The 19,413-nt window shown below is 48.5% G+C and overlaps 2 protein-coding genes across 4 annotated transcripts in view; one reads left to right on the top strand and one right to left on the bottom strand.

The window, feature by feature from the left end:
- Positions 1 to 148: 148 nt before the first annotated feature.
- On the bottom strand, positions 149 to 11,590 carry dnaja3a (DnaJ heat shock protein family (Hsp40) member A3a). Its single transcript, XM_061223443.1, has 12 exons — positions 11,321 to 11,590; positions 9,889 to 10,025; positions 9,245 to 9,328; positions 7,966 to 8,172; positions 7,402 to 7,554; positions 6,898 to 7,045; positions 6,240 to 6,304; positions 5,846 to 5,974; positions 4,270 to 4,385; positions 2,886 to 2,983; positions 2,298 to 2,403; positions 149 to 1,715 (listed from the first exon to the last, which is right to left on the bottom strand). The coding sequence occupies exons 1-11, from the start codon at positions 11,526 to 11,528 to the stop codon at positions 2,312 to 2,314; spliced, it is 1,437 nt and encodes a 478-aa protein (XP_061079427.1). The 5' UTR covers positions 11,529 to 11,590; the 3' UTR covers positions 149 to 1,715; positions 2,298 to 2,311.
- A 584-nt stretch (positions 11,591 to 12,174) lies between these two features.
- The window catches only part of coro7 (coronin 7), a 148,039-nt gene continuing 140,800 nt past the window's right edge, over positions 12,175 to 19,413 (top strand). For 2 of the 3 annotated variants that reach the window (XM_061223922.1, XM_061223921.1), the window contains exons 1-2: positions 12,175 to 12,365; positions 19,270 to 19,366. In XM_061223922.1, coding sequence (XP_061079906.1) covers positions 12,306 to 12,365; positions 19,270 to 19,366 — 157 coding nt within the window. In that variant the 5' untranslated portion in view covers positions 12,175 to 12,305. The remainder of the gene's footprint in view (positions 12,366 to 19,269; positions 19,367 to 19,413) is intronic. The other variant, XM_061223924.1, reaches the window with a different exon arrangement.

Genomic DNA, 19,413 nt, shown 5'->3' with positions numbered 1-19,413 from the left:
CAAGTTTAGATGGATTCTACTTGTCAAGGTTTGATTTGAATTCAGTAGGTGAAAATACATCTTGAACTTCTGACCAGTCAACTGACTCCAGGGTGTACAGGAGTGCAGCGATACATCCACAGTGAAAGAAGACTCCAGGCATCGACCATTTCATGTTTGTATTCATATAGATTTATTGTCCAACTTTGTCTGTTCCAACTATGTGACATAAGTACATCTTCCATACCAACAACTGAATCTATGTACAGAGCTAGAGATTATTGAATGGGATTCTTTTTGACTCGACTCACTTCGTGTAAAAGTTTGTGTGGGGGAGGTGGGGGGGTGATGACAACAGCAGCCATGCACTTGCTGTTTGTTTTATGCTACAACACTGCTCAGAAATATCAGTTTATCACTGTTCAGCATCTGGATGGCATGTCACTTCTGCCATGGCAACTGCAGCGTAGTGCATCAGCCGACATGGACGGTTCAGTTACGAAGAAGCCCAAACGCAGAGACGCCTTCACCTGCTTGGGTAACTGCTAGAACCTTCACGGTCCAGCTCCATACTTAAAATAAAATAAATACTGTAAAAAAAAAACTGGTTAGACAAATTGAAAAATAAAACCCTTGCAAACTGCAGTCCTGGACGCTGATTTTTCTGACACTACGTTGTCGAGTTTTATCGAGTTGGAAATATGCCTATATACCTGGAGCTGGAAATATGTAAATGGTTCTGGTTGATAAGGAATTGCATGGGTAAATACATTTGCCCTGACGAACAGCGTAAATATTTGACAGTGAATGTTTGGGATTAGGACTATCATGGATCATCTGTCCACGAGTGAAAGAAACAACAGTCCTTAAACCAGAGTCAGCCACACCAGATGGGTCGGTTTTTAGCAATGCTCCGTGCTGCCAACCAAACTTAACTCTCAGGGTTCTGTTTCTCTCTGTGTGCCTTTCAACACAGTGGACCCCACGGCTTAAAGGGACAGTTCTCTTTGAGTTTTCGATTGACCCAGACTGTAAACGATGATGTTTCTGGCAACCAACTCGTTGTACAAGGGGAAGTGTACAGCATTTTGATGTTTGCGGTTTAAAGAAACAACAAAAAATGCACAGTAACTCCATGGCAGCCCCCAGAAAGAGAGAACTGTCCCTTTAAACCTTTACCTTTGAGGCAACTTAGAGGTCAGAACACTCTCAGCTGTAAAGCTTTTCTAGTGAACTGAAGATGCACTCAAAGCAGCTGGAGCCAAGGAAACGAGAATCATTCTGCACACATTCAAACATTTTCCACAGAAAATGACGTAAAGTGACTAATTCCAAGAACATCTCCAGGCAGAATATGCGGCTTTCTTTTGCTTTACAAGTGGCACCGTTTCAAACAAACGTACCCTTCCCTGGGCGGGTAGACTTACAGACATGAACATGGTAAGTGAGGAGTCCAACTGGGTAGAGTGGGGCTGCTGTTGTACAGTGTGAGCTAGCCGCGCCGCGGTGTCGGGCGTTAGTGAACCGGGTGACTTGGCTGTTTGGTGTTCCGTTTGTGATGAGTTGTGTTGGATGCCTTCGTTCCTCGGGGCACGGGTGACGTGCCGTCAGTTCCGGGACTGTCCAGGTTCAGGTTTGGGTTCGGGTCCTCTCACGAGCCAGCGGATTCTCTCCTGGCTGTTCTCTCCAACCCCCCACCCCCACGGTCTCTCCTTAGCTCCCAGTGGACCTTTTACCTGGACACAAACAGAAACGAAAAACACAATTAAAAATCAATCAGAACAATTCTGCACACACTATATTGCTTGCCTTATACTTCCATCGCACACTCATGAGGCAAGAGACAAAGTAAGTCATGAAAACAGCACTGCCCTACATGGCTTAAGAACCCACAACCGTCTGGTTAACTACGCCAGAGACGGAACCAGTGCGGTTCAGCTGCGAGACCTTACTGCACCAGTCCTGTAACCACAGTGACAGCTGTGTCTCCATGGTGACACTGTTGTCACTTTACAAATAAAAGAATAACATTAAGTGACCCGTCCTTAAGACCAACCTCCCCATCTGCCATTTTAGCATGCGTGTGTGTGCAGAGCACAGCTGGACCCAAACCGTGACCCAGGTCTGTGTGTGTGAAGGTAAAACGGCTGAAGGCCTCGAGCTTGCTTAAGAGCCAAAATGGCTTCCTTGCAGCCTTGAATCCAGAGGCTCAAAACCCACTGCATGACAGCCACAAACCAGGAGACAGACCGAAGGGTGACTGAGGCAGAAACGGTGCCGAGCAGGGCTATAAAAAAAGGTGTGGTGGGCCGTCGTACCTGACTTGTGGCTGTCAGCTAAACATTTTCTTTAATTTGGAGAAGAATCCGCCCTCCTCGCTCTTCCCTGCCTCTCCCTCTGCCTGCTGATCTCTGCTGCCCCCACCTGGACACAAATGGGGACTGCATCAGCCAGAGTTCAATACAAAGGCGTCCGGGATTCTAAACAAGTGGCAGTGTGTTGGCTGTTCCTGGTTGGGGCAGAAGCCACCCTACTGGAATACAATAACAGAAAGCTGAGATGGGTCTTTAGATATCTCGGCTCAGGTGGTTATACAGGTCTTCTTTCTGTGTTCTATGTATACAAGGCTGACGATTCCCCCTCAAGACATCCTGTTAAGGGTTTACTTAGATCCTCTGGTACCAACCCAGACATGCCAAGACGGACATAATTATTAGACCGGGACTGAGGCACTGACATTACTTAAGTCACAAACTTAGTCAGTTAAACTGCCTGAGATGAACTGGTCTGCGTCTACCCTGAGAAGAGTGGCGGAGCGTGTGTCTGTCTGTGCGTCTCACTCTCTGTACGTGTCTGTCCGTCTGTCCGTCCGTCTGGGTGTCCCTCTGTGTGCGGCCGTTACCCACCCGCAGTCGTGGCGGTCACACCGTTGACCGTGCCGTCCACCTCCACCTCGTCCTCAGCGTAGCTCATGATGAGAGCCCTCTGCCTGTCTGTCAGCGTCCTGAACAGGGGGAGGGAGAGAACCAGCGACACGTCACACTAACACAACCAACGACTAAACGGACTAAATCGAACACCTTTATTATTGAACGTTACTCTATTGCTCCCAATGTGACTCACTGTTCAGTACAAGGAGAATTGATAGATTAAGTCAACCAACCTTACTGTTGTCCTAGATAGCCCAGAGGGAACTCAATGCATGGATGTGCTTTCATGTTTTTAATGTTTCTAAGGAACTGCGTTGAGGTCTTTTTTAGTGTTGTGATTTATAACTGGGGTGGACAAGAATTTGCACATTCGAGGCGAGTTTTACAATGAGTGTGAGTGGGTGAGCAGATATGTTGTGTGTGCAGTATCCACTATGCTGCACTGCAATAACCACAGCAGTTTGATGATGTCTACTATTATTCTGATTCAGGCTAGAGGCAGGCACACAGGCTAGAGGCAGGCACACAGGCTAGAGGCAGGCACACAGGCTAGAGGCAGGCACACAGGCTAGAGGCAGGCACACAGGCCAGAGCTAGGCACACAGGCCAGAGCTAGGCACACAGGCCAGAGCTAGGCACACAGGCCAGAGACAGGCACACAGGCCAGAGACAGGCACACAGGCCAGAGACAGGCACACAGGCCAGAGACAGGCACACAGGCCAGAGACAGGCACACAGGCCAGAGACAGGCACACAGGCCAGAGCTAGGCACACAGGCCAGAGCTAGGCACACAGGCCAGAGCTAGGCACACAGGCCAGAGCTAGGCACACAGGCCAGAGCTAGGCACACAGGCCAGAGACAGGCACACAGGCCAGAGACAGGCACACAGGCCAGAGACAGGCACACAGGCCAGAGACAGGCACACAGGCCAGAGACAGGCACACAGGCTAGAGACAGGCACACAGGCTAGAGACAGGCACACAGGCTAGAGACAGGCACACAGGCTAGAGACAGGCACACAGACTAGAGACAGGCACACAGGCCAGAGACAGGCACACAGGCTAGAGACAGGCACACAGGCTAGAGACAGGCACACAGGCTAGAGACAGGCACACAGACTAGAGACAGGCACACAGACTAGAGACAGGCACACAGACTAGAGACAGGCACACAGACTAGAGACAGGCACACAGACTAACAAACTGTGCTGCCTGGGAATGATCGACCCTGCCGTGTTGTGCTGTGTGGTTCTCAGACCTGGGATCAAATAGTGTCCGTTTTAGATTCAAATACTTTAACTGCATTGGAATAAGCTTGCCTGATGTATTTGAACAAAAGGAATGAGCATGCAGGTCTCACTTGGGGATGCGGATCTTGATGTGGACGTAGTGGTCTCCGTATCCGTAGGTGTTCATCCGGGCGATGCCTTTCCCCGAGAGACGGATCCGCTGGTCGGTCTGGATCCCAGCTGGGATCTGTGGGAAGGGGAGAAGAGCGGAATATAAGAGTCTCCTCCTGAACAGAGCTCGTCCCATGTGTGTGCTGCGCATCGGAGGAAACAAACCACCCCTCATATAAGTGGATGTCTGTAAAAAACAACAACAAAAATGATGTCCCAGAATAGGTTACTGAATGTTTTGGGTATCAGTGGACAGGGCTGACTGTCTATGTGTGGGAGACATGTGGATACCAAAATATCTACAAATTCAAAAAAGAAAAGAAGAAATTAGAGTTGATGATTGCAGTACAGGGTATGGCTGCAGGATATTGATTGTTACAGCATGATGTGTTGAGTGTGGGGGGGTGGTGGTCTCTCACCGCGATGTTGATGGTCTCGTACAGGCCCTGGGCCCTTGCTGAATCAGTGTGGGGGGGTGGTCTCGCTAAATGAGTGTGGGGGGGTGGTGGTCTCTCACCGCGATGTTGATGGTCTCATACAGGCCCTGGGCCCTTGCTGAATGAGTGTGTGGGGGGGTGGTGGTCTCTCACCGCGATGTTGATGGTCTCGTACAGGCCCTGGGCCCTTGCTGAATGAGTGTGGGGGGTGGTCTCGCTAAATGAGTGTGGGGGGGTGGTGGTCTCTCACCGCGATGTTGATGGTCTCATACAGGCCCTGGGCCCTTGCTGAATGAGTGTGGGGGGTGGTCTCGCTAAATGAGTGTGGGGGGGTGGTGGTCTCTCACCGCGATGTTGATGGTCTCATACAGGCCCTGGGCCCTTGCTGAATGAGTGTGTGGGGGGGTGGTGGTCTCTCACCGCGATTACATTATTGGCATTTGGCAGACGCTCTTATCCAGAGTGACGTACAGTTGATTAGACTAAGCAGGAGACAATCCTCCCCTGGAGCAATTCAGGGTTAAGGGCCTTGCTCAGGGGCCCAACGGCTGTGTGGATCATATTGTGGCTACAGCGGGATTAGAACCACCGACCTTGCCTCTCCCAGTCATTTACCTTAACCACTATGCTACAGGCCCTGGGCCCTTGCTGAATGAGTGTGGGGGGTGGTCTCGCTAAATGAGTGTGGGGGGGTAGTGGTCTCTCACCGCGATGTTGATGGTCTCATACAGGCCCTGGGCCCTTGCTGAATGAGTGTGTGGGGGGGTGGTGGTCTCTCACCGCGATGTTGATGGTCTCGTACAGGCCCTGGGCCCTTGCTGAATGAGTGTGGGGGGGGTGGTCTCGCTAAATGAGTGTGGGGGGGTGGTGGTCTCTCACCGCGATGTTGATGGTCTCATACAGGTCCTGGGCCCTTGCTGAATGAGTGTGTGGGGGGGGGGGGGGGGTCTCTCACCGCGATGTTGATGGTCTCATACAGGCCCTGGGCCCTTGCTGAATGAGTGTGTGTGGGGGGGTGGTGGTCTCACCGCGATGTTGATGGTCTCATACAGGCCCTGGGCCCTTGCTGAGTGAGTGTGGGGGGGTGGTGGTCTCTCACCGAGATGTTGATGGTCTCATACAGGCCCTGGGCCCTCGCAGAACCCCCCAGGATGGCCTGGGCCACGGAGATCAGAACGTCTGAGTGGATGTCCGGCCCGTCCCGCCTGAACACCGGGCTCCTCTGGACCTGTGGGGGGGAGGGGGACCACAACCAGTCACGACCAGTCACGACCAGTCATGACCGGTTTCTGAGAAGGTTCCTGAACTTGTGACACAGGCTGTGATTTAATCAACTTTGCCTTTTTCCTTTAACCTTTTCCTTTAAAAAACCCTTGTTAAAATGTGGTTGTGATTTTATTAAAAAAATTAAATAATAATAATAATAATAATGATAATTTCAACAAACAAAGAAAAAGGAAAAAACTGGCACTCCTGAACCTGTCTGCACTCACCCGAAACGTGATGAAGATCTCTTTCTTTCCCACGGGCATCCGGACTGTCTGGCCATCCTCCACACCTGCGGACAGCACACAAGCATTCACAGGGGTTAGACACAGCCTGCCTGGCCCTCACTGTGTTCACTCAGTGCTGTGCGTGTGTGTGTGTGTGAGAGAGAGAGAGAAGGGTTCACTGAAGCACAGAAATCTGTGCGCGATTAGGTGTTCTCAGCTGAAGGACTCACCGATGTTACTGCTCTGAGACACAAACCTTTAAAAAGCCAATGGCTCTTTTTTGGGGCTTTTTTAAAAATAATTTCTTTAACTGCCAGTCCACAGAAGGCTCAGACCCCTGAGAAACTGCCCTGACATCACTTCAATATATTCCTTGAAACTAATATCTTACGAATATATTAGCACATTATATTTTTCCAAATATACTTTTATATTTAACTGAAACGTATGTTGCGTAGATTTTTCATTATTTTAGCTCTTTAAAGTTTTCAATTCAATGTCTTTGATTTTAAGGTGCTCAGAAATGCCATTGTGCGAGGTGTAATATGAATAACTCCAGTGTGAAGGTCAGCGTAGGAGACCCTGCTATCGTGTGAGACGTGTAATGTTAATAACTCTCTCCAGCGCGAAGGGTGGTTGGTGCAGGACGCCCTCTCACCTGCGGGCACCGGGACCATGACGGTCCTCCTCTGCTTGGTCTGCCCCGTCCCGCGGCACATTACGCAGGGCGTGGTCATGACGGAGCCCCGCCCGCCGCAGCGGCGACAGGTGGAACGCATCACGAAGGGCCCGGTGTTTATGGTTTCCTGCAGGAGACCCAACGACAACACGCTCGCGTCAAACGTTCTCACATGGGCGCCGGAGCCTCGAAAGAATAACCAGTCCGCACACAAACAGACTTAATTAGATCGTTTTTTGTTAATGCCGCACGGATGTTTTTCGGCTGGTATCACACAAAAGAGACGGGAGATGCACACAGGTAGCCCCAAACCCGGACAAGGTACATGCTGATCAGCTGGTAGTAGTGACGTCACAGGGCCCAGACGCACGAACAACCCACCGAGCTGATCCGGGATCAGCTCAATCAAACCCTACGTGCGTCTCCACCCGGTACGAGGAGATTTGTGTAACTGACCCAGGGTCAGTGGGGGACGCCGCTCACCATGCCAGTGCCGTTGCAGTAGTGGCAGTGCTGCACTTTCGTCCCGGGCTCGCTGCCCTTGCCGTCGCAGCGCTGACAGGAGTCGTCGATGTTGACCGTTATCTCCTTATTCACGCCCTTCGCCGCTTGCGTGAAGGTCAGCTCCATCACGTACTGCGAGAGAGAGAGAACGGGAACACACGATGTCACAGGAGTGAAGTGTAGTGTTAAGGTCGGTTTACAGTCCGGCAACAAAGCCTCGCTGCAACCGACGACGTCAAAGGTTTTGGATTATTGCAGGGATCATCAAATCACGGTCCACAAGGGCCGAGAACTGCAGGTTTCCCACCCTCCCTTTACCAGGGAGTCAGATATTAACCAATTCTACAGTTAATCCCCTGGGAGAAATGAAAACCAGGGCTGGATATGGATTTCAGGGCCAGGTTTGATGATCCCTGGATAATTTGTTGGATGTTGACATTTACTTGAAGCAAATAAGAGAAGTCTATGTTACTAAAATGGAAATTGAGCAAAAACTACGTAACCAAAAGATAAAAAGTAGGAAAACGGCTGTGGGTGGCGGACCTCCTGGGGCTGGCTGAACATGGAGTTGAAGTCTCCGAATCCCTGCTTCCCGGAGAACTCGCCGAAGATCTTCCGGAAGAGCTCCTCCGGGTCCACGCTGGCCCCTCCTCTCCAGTACTGCTGCTGTCCGGCGCCGGCCTGGCCCGGGTCAAACCCGGCCGAGCCGTACGTGTCGTACTGCTTCCTCTTCAACTCGTCGCTCAGCACCTGCCGACGAGACCGCTATCAGAACCGCAACACCATGGGCGGAACAGGGCCCTCCGCCATCAGAACCGCAACACCACGGGCGGAACAGGGCCCTCCAACATCAGAACCGCAACACCACGGGCGGAACAGGGCCCTCCAACATCAGAACCGCAACACCACGGGCGGAACAGGGCCCTCCAACATCAGAACCGCAACACCACGGGTGGAACAGGGCCCTCCAACATCAGAACCGCAACACCACGGGCAGAACAGGGCCCTTCAACATCAGAACCGCAACACCACGGGCGGAACAGGGCCCTCCAACATCAGAACCGCAACACCACGAGGTGGAACAAGGCCCTCCACCATCATGAGGTCTCACACCCTTCTCCATTACATGTTGCTGCGAATTAGTACCCATATCAATACAAATTTGTAGGGATTTAAGGCTCCTGCGAATGGCTTTCCATGAACAGTATGTCTACTTGACTGCTGTAATAATGGCCTGCTGAAGTGTATCAATACATCACGCTGCAATCATGAACATTACTAACCTAATAACGTTATGTATAATGGTGCGTGTCACTCAAACAAGTCTAACTTAGACATAACGCCAAGTTAAGCTAAACCACTAACGGTGTATTATCAACTGTGCAGTGAAAGAAGCCATCAGCTGTGGGGAAAAATGAATGACTACTGTGTAGACCAGTCATGCTTCAGTACCATTGTGTGGACACACATCACAGTCCGTCTTCATCTTATTTCATTAACCCTGCCGGCCACGGGGATGACAACGACACTCCCTATCCCTCACAGTTAGATGATCCACTCCAGATCTTACTTAACCCTTTGAAGAGTAGGTATTTTGGGGAATATTTTTTTCTAATTTCAAAATCACTGATAACTCCATTACCAGTAGTGATTGTTATCTTCACCATGAAAATGTTCAGTTAAGAACATTCTAGCCAATCACATATTTGGGATCTCACACCTTACAGAGATAACCGAAACGAGTTATGTGGCATTCACTCGGGTGGTCCTAAATCACAAGCTGCTTAAGGAGAACGCACTACTTATTAGGAGCTCTCTGTACCTCATAAGCCTCCGCCAGCTGAGCGAACTTCTCTTTAGCCTGGGGATCATCTTTGTTTGTGTCAGGGTGGTACTTCTTGGCCATCTGAGGAGGAAGCAAAACACTCAAACTACAAAGTAATTTACAAAGTACAACAGTCCCCCAACTCCCCCAGGTTTCTCCCCTGACACCATTTCCATGGCAATGCAGAAACAATGCTTAATTACAGTCAAATCTCCTCACCCAATTACAGTTCACACAATTGTCATAATTACTTAAATCAATAATTGCCATGATTACAGCAATACAAAATTTCAGCATACTTTCTCATTGACTTGCTTGACCAGATGCCCATCTCCATAGCCACTTGCATCTCATAATTTCGACATTCTGTCCATAGGTCTGAATATTTACAGCTGAATATTTACTTGGTGACTGACGTTAAGCAAAGCAATGCCCCAACAAGGAATCAACCTCATGAATCAGGGGTAGATCTGCTGTGACAATTGAACAGCATTATCCCTGCGACAACAGAACAGATATGAGCCCAAGACCAAGGGTCACAGCAAAGGAAAACGGGTCACACTAACTGAAGCTCTACAAGGTGAAGTCAGGACTCCACCACGTTCTCAGACCCTCCACCTCATTGGCCAGGCCCATCTCACCTGGTAATATGCCTTCTTGATTTCCTTCTGGGTGGCGGTGCGAGGGACGCCCAGCACCTGGTAGAAGTCCTGCTTGCTGGACGCTGGGGCGCTAGTGTGGAATGAGAGTCTGCAGATGACATGGGGGGGCTTCACACCTGCCGCAGACACACACACACACACATGGAGATTAAGACGGCTTGTTAACAGATTTTTAACCACTTCTGAAGCCCCCAGCTCCAGTGCAAGCATTGGTAAGCAAATGGAAAGTATTGGAAATGGTAACAGCGCCGATTACTAACATAGGGAATTTCTTAATATAAAATAATCTCCACAAGCAGTGGACTTTGGTTTATCCTCTAAGGAAGAGTCAGAAAGATCCTTCAATTACATAAAGACACAGATCCCATCAGATCCCAGCAGCAGTTGCATCCTTCTAGCCAGTATCTGTCCCTGACATAAACATATATGGATGCATTTTCATATCAAGTCTCTGTGGTGAAGTAGATAGTCCAGAAGCAAAGTGTTGAAGCAACCCCACGACTGAAAAACAAAAGCAGCCTCTTCGTTCTTTTTGTGTGAACATCTGCAACCCATTTTGAACATTTTTACTTCAATAGATCGATCACTGCAACCTGCACAGTGGAGCCTGAAGGAGCGGCTTGGTTTCATTGGATGCCTGGTTTTATAGATTAACCATTATGGCAATCATTATTAAATAGACTTGCAATAATGAATTATTCGTTAACTGCATATTTGGCGTGCAGTGACAATTCAATTTAAAGTCAAGCGGAGCGAAGAACATTGGGTGTCATGCACGTTGGCCAGCTATGCTAACTTTAGACATTTACCGGTTCTTGCGTTTTAACTTGATAACTGTAAAACTAACGTAACCAGATGTCGTTATGGCATACGATTTCATGCCATCACTGTAAACAGTCTCAAGGTCAATTTCTGAACACAGGGAACTTTCTAGCTAGGTTGGCTACATTGCCTAGCTAGCCGAAGACCGTATTTTTATCAAGATGCTAGCAAGATAACTACGTTGCAACTGTACACATAGCTATTCACTGATGTTCGCATGAAATAATGCTACCTGTGATCAAAAAGATACTAGATGACAGCCAACAATGGGCTAATTGCAGACTGCATCGATCCCTAAGCAGGATATTGCAAAATTCAGTATGCTATCGAGTGCTAACTAGAGCGCGACACTACTGATTTACCAGAGCCGGTTACATCATGCTGTCTGTTCACATGTACTTATCGCTAGCTTGCAATTGTAGTTAAACGCAAAATTAGACACGTTTTGCTTCGAATTTGAAAATACTAACATTTGATTCACAAGCAAGTCACAGCGTAAATTTCAAAACAGTACAGCTACTGCGAGCTTTGAGTGTTAGATAAGTTAGCTGTGTTAGCTAGGCCGTCGCGTTACTGCGAAGGATCTCACCTGACAGTCCTCTCAATGTCAAGGCACTCCCGGATCCGCCGCTTAACACACTGCCCCGAGGTCCGATCGACTGGGCTGCCCATTTTGAGACAGCACGGGTTCCGCCGGTGTGGGCCGAAACAAGTGTGGAGCAGGCCCGCCGGTGCCCTGAGGAGACGGCCACTGATATCCAGCGTGCTGTACACCGAGCTGCGGAAGACGCCATCATTCCTTTCCCACTGCTGTCCGACTGCTGTTAACTGCGCATGTCGGTGGATTCATGCTACTGTAAACTGCGCATGTCCATGGATGCGTGGAATCAACTAGTTTTTTGTATCTGAGCTGCGCAGATTCACCGATCCGTAAATCAGATGGATAGTTTAGTGTTGAGCGATCCGACAGTGAGTACGAATCGAGTCTGCGTGGAAACGGCACACTCAAGTAAAGCTTGCACAAGCTCATGGTTTAGTAAACAAGTGCACAGAGCAATGCTAAATTGATTTACACAACAACAACAAAACAACAACAATAACAGCAACAACTCTCTCTCTCTCTCTCTCTATATATATATATATATATATATATAATTATTCGAGGATGCCATATTTTTGTGGTATGACATAGATACAATGAAAATTCCGAAAAATTCTTTTTCAGACACAATGAGTTAAAAACCATTGATGCTGCCACACCACAAGCATTATTTATATTATATAATATCATTATTTTAGTATTTATTTATGCAAACCGGAGAGATATGCTCTTTTTTGCTGTTTCGATGAATAAAAGGCTCAGATGAGGCATTCCTATTCACAGCATAATAGGAGTGTCGATTGCCGAGAGAATCGCTCGACGAAGCTCGTTCTCTTAGCGCTGTCAGCGTTTGGCTGTCAGATGCACAGGAGGGTGGATGCGCGTCTACAACCGTTCTGTGGTGTGTCTACTACTGCAAGATTAAAAGCGGCAGACAGGGGCACCCGGAAGGCACAGAAGTGAAGAACAAAAGATGAACCGTTTCAGGATTTCGAAATTTAAAAACACCACCCCGAAGATCCCCAAGAAAGATGTGAGTAAGCAGCTAGATTGTTAAACAGTTTTCAAGGGACCCTCGTGAAGTGTCTTGCATGCGAAGTATTATACTGTTGCTAGCTCGCTAGTAGCAGTAGTGGATGTGATACGAGTGCTGGGAGGAGCGTCCAAAATGTATGGAGACATTTGAACTTCCTGAATGCCGAATTGCTGTGCTTAGCCCTGTCCTGGGTTGATTTTCAAGGCAAATAAAAATTGCCGGGTCGTGAAACATATGCAGTTAGGTTTGCCAACACTAAGGCTTGGTGCAGAAATCTATCATGTGGCTAACATTAATTAGCTATGTGGATGATGTTTTCCACACTTCGCTCATAACTTGGAGGTTCGTGCAAAGGAAGGATGTTGCATAGGTGCAGCGACTGTTTCAAAATCAGCAACTTGGCTGCGAACGTAATTTCATATTTATGGCGTCACTTTTCAGTTCGAGACTGAGACACGTTAAAATAACGTTTCCTGTGTTGGGGTGTCGTGCCAGCGAACATAATGCTAGCAGGCTAATCACTTTTAAGCACTGATTGAAGCGAGACAAACGTAGAGGTTTCCCTGCACCCAACGTGTGGTTGCAATCTAAGTTACACTAATTGTGTTAATGCGACGACTGTCTGCAAACAACCCTGTGAGCTAGTTATGTTTCGGGGTTTTTTTTAAACCGAAAAGCAACGTGAATTATCTGCATTACACGAGGTTTTTCCACAACCAAGACTGTTCTTGACAGAACATCCCCGAGGCGCAGTGTTGAGACGAGAAAGGGAGTTGTCTCACATACCGGCACTTTTCTGGACAATACATGGGAATATAAGGTTACAGTTTCGCTGCTGATGCGCGTTTTTGGGGACAGCGATCAAAGCCGCCCTATCTACAGGTGCAACGCTGTTGACACGTTGATTGGGAGCTAAATTAGATTTGATGTATACACCAAGTCCGTGTTATGTAACAACCACAACTTCAGTGGAGAAGGAGGCGAGCTGTTTCGGACAAATCCTTCGTTGTCAGTCAAGACTCGAAGTATAGAATGGACGAAAATAAACCGGGGTGTGCCATTTTTCTGTGTCCATTGATCGGAAACCTGTAAGAGTTTCCTGTAAGGCGTTCCTCGTGGAGAGATGCATTGGAATGCAATGCAAATTGAAATCAGGTGTTTGTATTCCTTTGACCATCTTTGGAGTTGTCTTGGAAGTAACGGCGTACAGATTTATTTTTCCACATCACTGTTTCCGCTTTGCTTGCTGAGTCCCCAAAACATTAGGTGCCTTGACCATGGCTGCACAAGGAAATTGTGTCATGTGACCGGGCGCCAGTCTAACGGTTAAACATTGAAGAGATGGACAGAGAGCATTGACATGATAATCCAAAGTAACAATTTGGACATTCAACCATTAACATTTTTACCCATGGCTGTTCCTCAGCAACACTTGCACTGTTTAAACAGATCAGTTTAAATACTGCACCCTCATACATTTAAACAGTGCAGTATGTTCTGATGAAGACCTTTGGCTAGAAATGCTAACCGTCACTGCTGATTCACTAATTCACACTGTACCTTAAGCCAATAACTATTTTGGAGCACGACTCATTTATTTTTTATTTTTGCTACAGTAAGTATTCCAAAATTCCATGGAGTAGGCACATCGAGCCGTCCCGGATGTGGGACTGAAGGGGCAGTGCAGAGTGGGGGTCAGAGCTACTGTGGTTCCCCTCCACAGTGGGACACTGGCAAGAGAGCTAGTAGAGTGATTTCCAGCTTTAGTGGCAGCAGCCCACCAGTACAAATGGATGTACTGCTATACTGAATTATCTGACTGTGTGTATGCTTGTTTTTTTTTTGTTTTTTTTCCATCTTTTAATTTGCTGACTCATACATGACAGGACATTCATTTAGCAGTTGCTCTTGTCCAAAGAGAATTACAATGCTAGGTTGTGAACATTGTAAATTGCAGAAATGTTATTTTGTCATTATCACATAATTCTTTTACATGTGCTTCTAGCCGTAAACAAACTCGGAGTGAACTCCCCTGTTGAATACTAGTGCTTAAGACTAGTCGGCGAATACAAATTGATATTCCCCCCTTTCACCTTGTTCTGATGTATATTGGCCAATGCCCCATTTGGAATTTGAATCTACTAATTTACCACTTTTGATTCTTTCAGTCAGTATACAACACTGCCACTGGGTATTTGCATGTGTGTGTTTTTGGCACAGGGCACCTGCAGTGTGGGAGTCTGTGCAGGAACAAGCTGCATCCTCAGGCTCAGCTTGGTGTATTTATAATCCTTTTAGTCTCGATGGCTGTTGTGGAAAAAGGCAGCACTTGTTTGGGAGGGGGGGGGGGGGGGGGGGGCAAGAAGAAAAGAACTACACGAAGCAGAGACACGCTTCACGCCATTGTGCATTCTGGGAGCTTCTCGTCTGTGGCCCTTTCCTGGTTTGGGCAGGGGCCCATATGCAGTGTCTAGGGCTCTTTGTCCTGGTCTGGGCAGGGGACAGTGTCTCTGCTCATAAGCAGTGTGTAGGGCTCTTTGTCCTGGTCTGGGCAGTGGACAGTGTCTCTGCTTAGGCCCATACGCAGTGTATAGGGCTCTTTGTCCTGGTCTGGGCAGGGGACAGTGTCTGCCCATATGCAGTGTGTAGGGCTCTTTGTCCTGGTTTGGGCAGGGGACAGTGTCTCTGCCCATATGCAGTATGTAGGGCTCTTTGTCCTGGTTTGGGAAGGGGCCCATATGCAGTGTGTAGGGCTCTTTGTCCTGGTCTGGGCAGGGGACAGTGTCTCTGCTCATAAGCAGTGTGTAGGGCTCTTTGTCCTGGTTTGGGCAGGGGACAGTATCTCTGCTTCGGCCCATACGCAGTGTGTAGGGCTCTTTGTCCTGGTTTGGGCAGGGGACAGTGTCTGCCCATAAGCAGTGTGTAGGGCTCTTTGTCCTGGTTTGGGCAGGGGACAGTGTCTGCCCATATGCAGTGTGTAGGGCTCTTTGTCCTGGTTTGGGCAGGGGACAGTGTCTGCCCATATGCAGTGTGTAGGGCTCTTTGTCCTGGTTTGGGCAGGGGACAGTGTCTCTGCTTAGGCCCATATGCTGTGTGTAGGGCTCTTTGTCCTGGTCTGGGCAGGGGACAGTGTCTCTGCCCATATGCAGTATGTAGGGCTCTTTGTCCTGGTCTGGGCAGGGGACAGTATCTCTGCTTCGGCCCATACGCAGTGTGTAGGGCTCTTTGTCCTGGTTTGGGCAGGGGACAGTGTCTGCCCATATGCAGTGTGTAGGGCTCTTTGTCCTGGTTTGGGCAGGGGACAGTATCTCTGCTTCGGCCCATACGCAGTGTGTAGGGCTCTTTGCCCTGGTTTGGGCAGGGGACAGTGTCTCTGCTTAGGTCCATACACAGTGTGTAGGGCTCTTTGTCCTGGTCTGGGCAGGGGACAGTGTCTGCCCATATGCAGTGTGTAGGGCTCTTTGACCTGGTTTGGGCAGGGGACAGTGTCTCTGCTTAGGCCCATACACAGTGTATATGGCTCTTTGTCCTGGCCTGGTTTCTCCACGAGAGCCCTGCGGTGGTGGCGTTGCTGGAATGCCTTCCTGCTGCGACTCTGGTTCTCTCAGCGTTTTCTTTTTTTCTTCTTTCTTTTTTTCTGACAGCTCTGCAGTGCAGTGGATCTCGGCAACTTCCTCAAATTTCTGCTGATATAAAACAAAACTACTTAACGGCAGCGCGTGTTTGTGTATGAGGGATCTTTCCCCTCCCGTCCCTCTTCCTGTTTGTTACACTTCAGCAATGCATGTGTGCGCATGCTTCACTCTCCTGCCTCTGCACTGTCAGTGTTTCTGCTTCGTTGCAGTTTTTTCAGCTGACCTTTGACCTCTGCAGTCGTCCATGGCGCAATGCTTACATTTCTCAAATGGCTGTGGTGTCTTCTCACCGCACAAGTATCTGCCTTCGTTTTATGTGGCCTGACCACATTCAGAGGCCAAAGAGCAGAAACCACCACTCACCCCAACCTCAAGCTACAAAACACACCCGTAGCCTATCTGTCTATGTAGCTGTAATCACCATAACTCACTGTTAACCAGACCTGTGTCAAATCCATAATGGCTTTGGATTCAAATACTTTTCTACACATTTTACGAAGCTTGTTTGGTGTCGTGGAACCTTTGGAATGCTTTCAAAAAGTGGAAACCCCCTCTTCTGGTCCTCTTGATTGCATTAATTGCATTAGATGCATCAGGCAAGATCAATCAAACACGGAAATGTATTTCAATACAAAACAATTACGTATTTCACACAGGTCTGCAGTTAAGTAGAAGTTGGCCTCCTCCCATCTTGCAAAGGCTCCTGCCCATGTGATCTTAGTATGTTAGGGCAGCACCTCCATATACCCCGATCAACATCAACATTAAAACCACTGACAGGTGAAGTAAATAACATTGATAATCTTACAATGGCGCCTGTCAAGGGGTGGGATATATTAGGCAGCAAGTGAATAGACAGTACTTGAAGCTGATGCATTGGAAGCAGGAAAAATGGGCAAGCGTAAGGATCTGAGCGACTTTGTCAAGGGCCAAATTGTGATGGCTAGACGACTGGGTCCGAGCATCTTCAAAAAGGCATGTCTTGTGGGGGGTTCCCGGTATGCTGTGGTTAGTACCGACCGAAAGTAGTCCAAGGAAGGACAGCTGGTGAACCGGCGACAGGGTCGTGGGTGCCCAAGGCTCATCGGTGCACGTGGGGAGCGAAGGCTAGCCCCTCTGGTCCGATCCCACAGAAGAGCTACTGTCGCACAAATTGCTGAAAAAGTTCATGCTGGCTGTGATAGAAAGGTGTGAGTGCGTCGCAGCTCTGTGTAGCCACAGACCGACAGGTCAGAGTGCTCATGCTGACTCCTGTCCACCGCTGAAAGCACCTACAATGGGCATGTGAGCGTCAGAACTGGACCATGGAGCAATGGAAGAAGGTCGCCTCGTCTGATGAATCGCGTTTTCTTTTACATGATGTGGATGGCCGGGTGCATGTGCGTTGTTCACCTGGGGAAGAGGATGCACAATAGCAGTGGTCTCCAACCCTGGTCCTGGAGAGCTACTGGGTCTGCTGGTTTTCGTTCTTACCCTGCAATTAACTGTAATCAACTGCTCTAATTTAATTAATTAACTCACCTCACCTGGTTACCTGGTGCTGATTTTAAGGTGAAAACAAAAACCAGCAGACCCAGTAGCTCTCCAGGACCAGGGTTGGAGACCCCTGCACTATAGGAAGAAAGCAAGCCAGCGGAGGCAGTGTGATGCTCTGGGCAATGTTCTGCTGGGAAACCTTGGGTCCTGGCATTCATATGGATGTTACTTTGACACATACCACCTACCTAAACATTGTTGCGGACCAGGTAAACCCCTGCAGGGCAACAGTATTTCCTGATGGCAGTGGCCTCTTTCAGCAGGATAATGCACCCTGCCACACTGCAAAAATAGTTCAGGAGTGGTTTGAGGAACATGACAAAGAGTTCAAGGTGTTGCCTCGGTGTCCAAATTCCCCAGATCTCAATCCCATCGAGCCTTTGTAGGACGTGCTGGAGAACCAAGTCCAATCCATGGAGGGCTCACCTCACAGCTTACAGGACTTAAAGGATCTGCTGCTAACGTCTTGGTGCCAGATACCACAGGGCACCTTCAGAGGTCCTGTGGAGTCCATGCAGAGCTGTTTTGGCGGCACAAGGGGGACCTACACAATATTAGGCCGGTGGGTTCAATGTTGTGGCTGATCGGTCCTGACTGTGTTCACCGGTTCCATTCAGATTGTACCTGAACATTAGTAGGCTATAAAGCAGTCCACTTTTCCTGGTTTGCCTTTGTATTTAGGTTACAGGCGGTTTATTTTAAGCCAGAGATGACCTGTATATTGTAGGTGGAATGCCCAATGGTTACACCGGTGGTGTCTCTGTGTGAATTTGAATCCATTATTGCATCAGCCAGCCTGTTCTAAAAAATACCTCATCATTACTGTAGAGGTGACCCTGGGAGGTGTAGGTGATGAGCAGGCCAGGTTGGGTCTTATGGTCTGCTCTCCGCTCTGAAACTCTCTGAAGAGTCGTTCTTTTGGAATTTATTTTCAAAATTCAAAGACAGTGTTCTAGATTGCCACTGCTTTCAGTTATCAGGCTTGTGAAGGGCTTGTAGCAGTTGTGCTTGTGTGTGTGTCTGATTGTGTGTGTGAGCATGGGTGAGCGTGTGTGTGATTGTATGCGTGTGGCTGTCTTGTCATGTGCAGACTCGTTCCGGGAATGCTGAAGATTCCTGACGGCTCTCAGACAGGCCTGGAGATATCCAGATATCCATGCCGCTCCGCCTCACAGTGTGTCTGTTCTGCTTGGACAACCGATCAATCAGTCCCTCATTCATTTACGCAGCTCACTGCAAATCTGTGAGATCGGTGCTCAGGAGAATGTAAACCGGTGTTCCACATATAGGCCTGTATTCATAAAGGATGTCCGTATTGGAGTGCTGATCTAGGATCGGATTTACCCCTGGACATATGTCATGTGCTTAAAGCCAAAACTGTTCCTAGATCAGTGCTCATCGTGTTTTATGAATATGGGCCTTTCTGCTCTTGAAGTGTTGCAGTGGGGTTTGGCCTTGGTCATGCTCAGTGATCATCTGACCCAGTGTAAATTGACGTGTCTGCATTTACATTTCTTTTTGACACAATACACTTGACTTTGATGGCAAAAACATGCTGCAGTGAAATAAATATTATTTATTTTATTTTTATGGAATGTTCCTTGGTAGTGTAGCTCCCAGCTTTGTTGTTGAGTTTATCACCTCATGTCACCTACAGTACAGGGGACAGAAATTAATTCTAAGGAGGATATGTGACGTGTCTGCGTCTTCTCTCCCCCGTGTCTCTCCAGGGCTGGATCAGCGACATCAGGGCCGGCTCCTTCACCTCAGTGGGGAACCACATAAAATCCAGCTGCAGGCTTGTGGCCTTCAACACCGAGCAGGCTGGTAAGGGGCTGAGAGTGGAAGAGTGTTGTTCTGAGCGGAAGAGCGCT

This window comes from Conger conger, chromosome 16 (genome assembly GCF_963514075.1).
Source record: "Conger conger chromosome 16, fConCon1.1, whole genome shotgun sequence".
In the NCBI taxonomy this organism is placed as follows: domain Eukaryota; kingdom Metazoa; phylum Chordata; class Actinopteri; order Anguilliformes; family Congridae; genus Conger; species Conger conger.
Note: the sequence above shows the minus strand (reverse complement) of the source record. Positions and strands in the feature narration are given on the sequence as shown.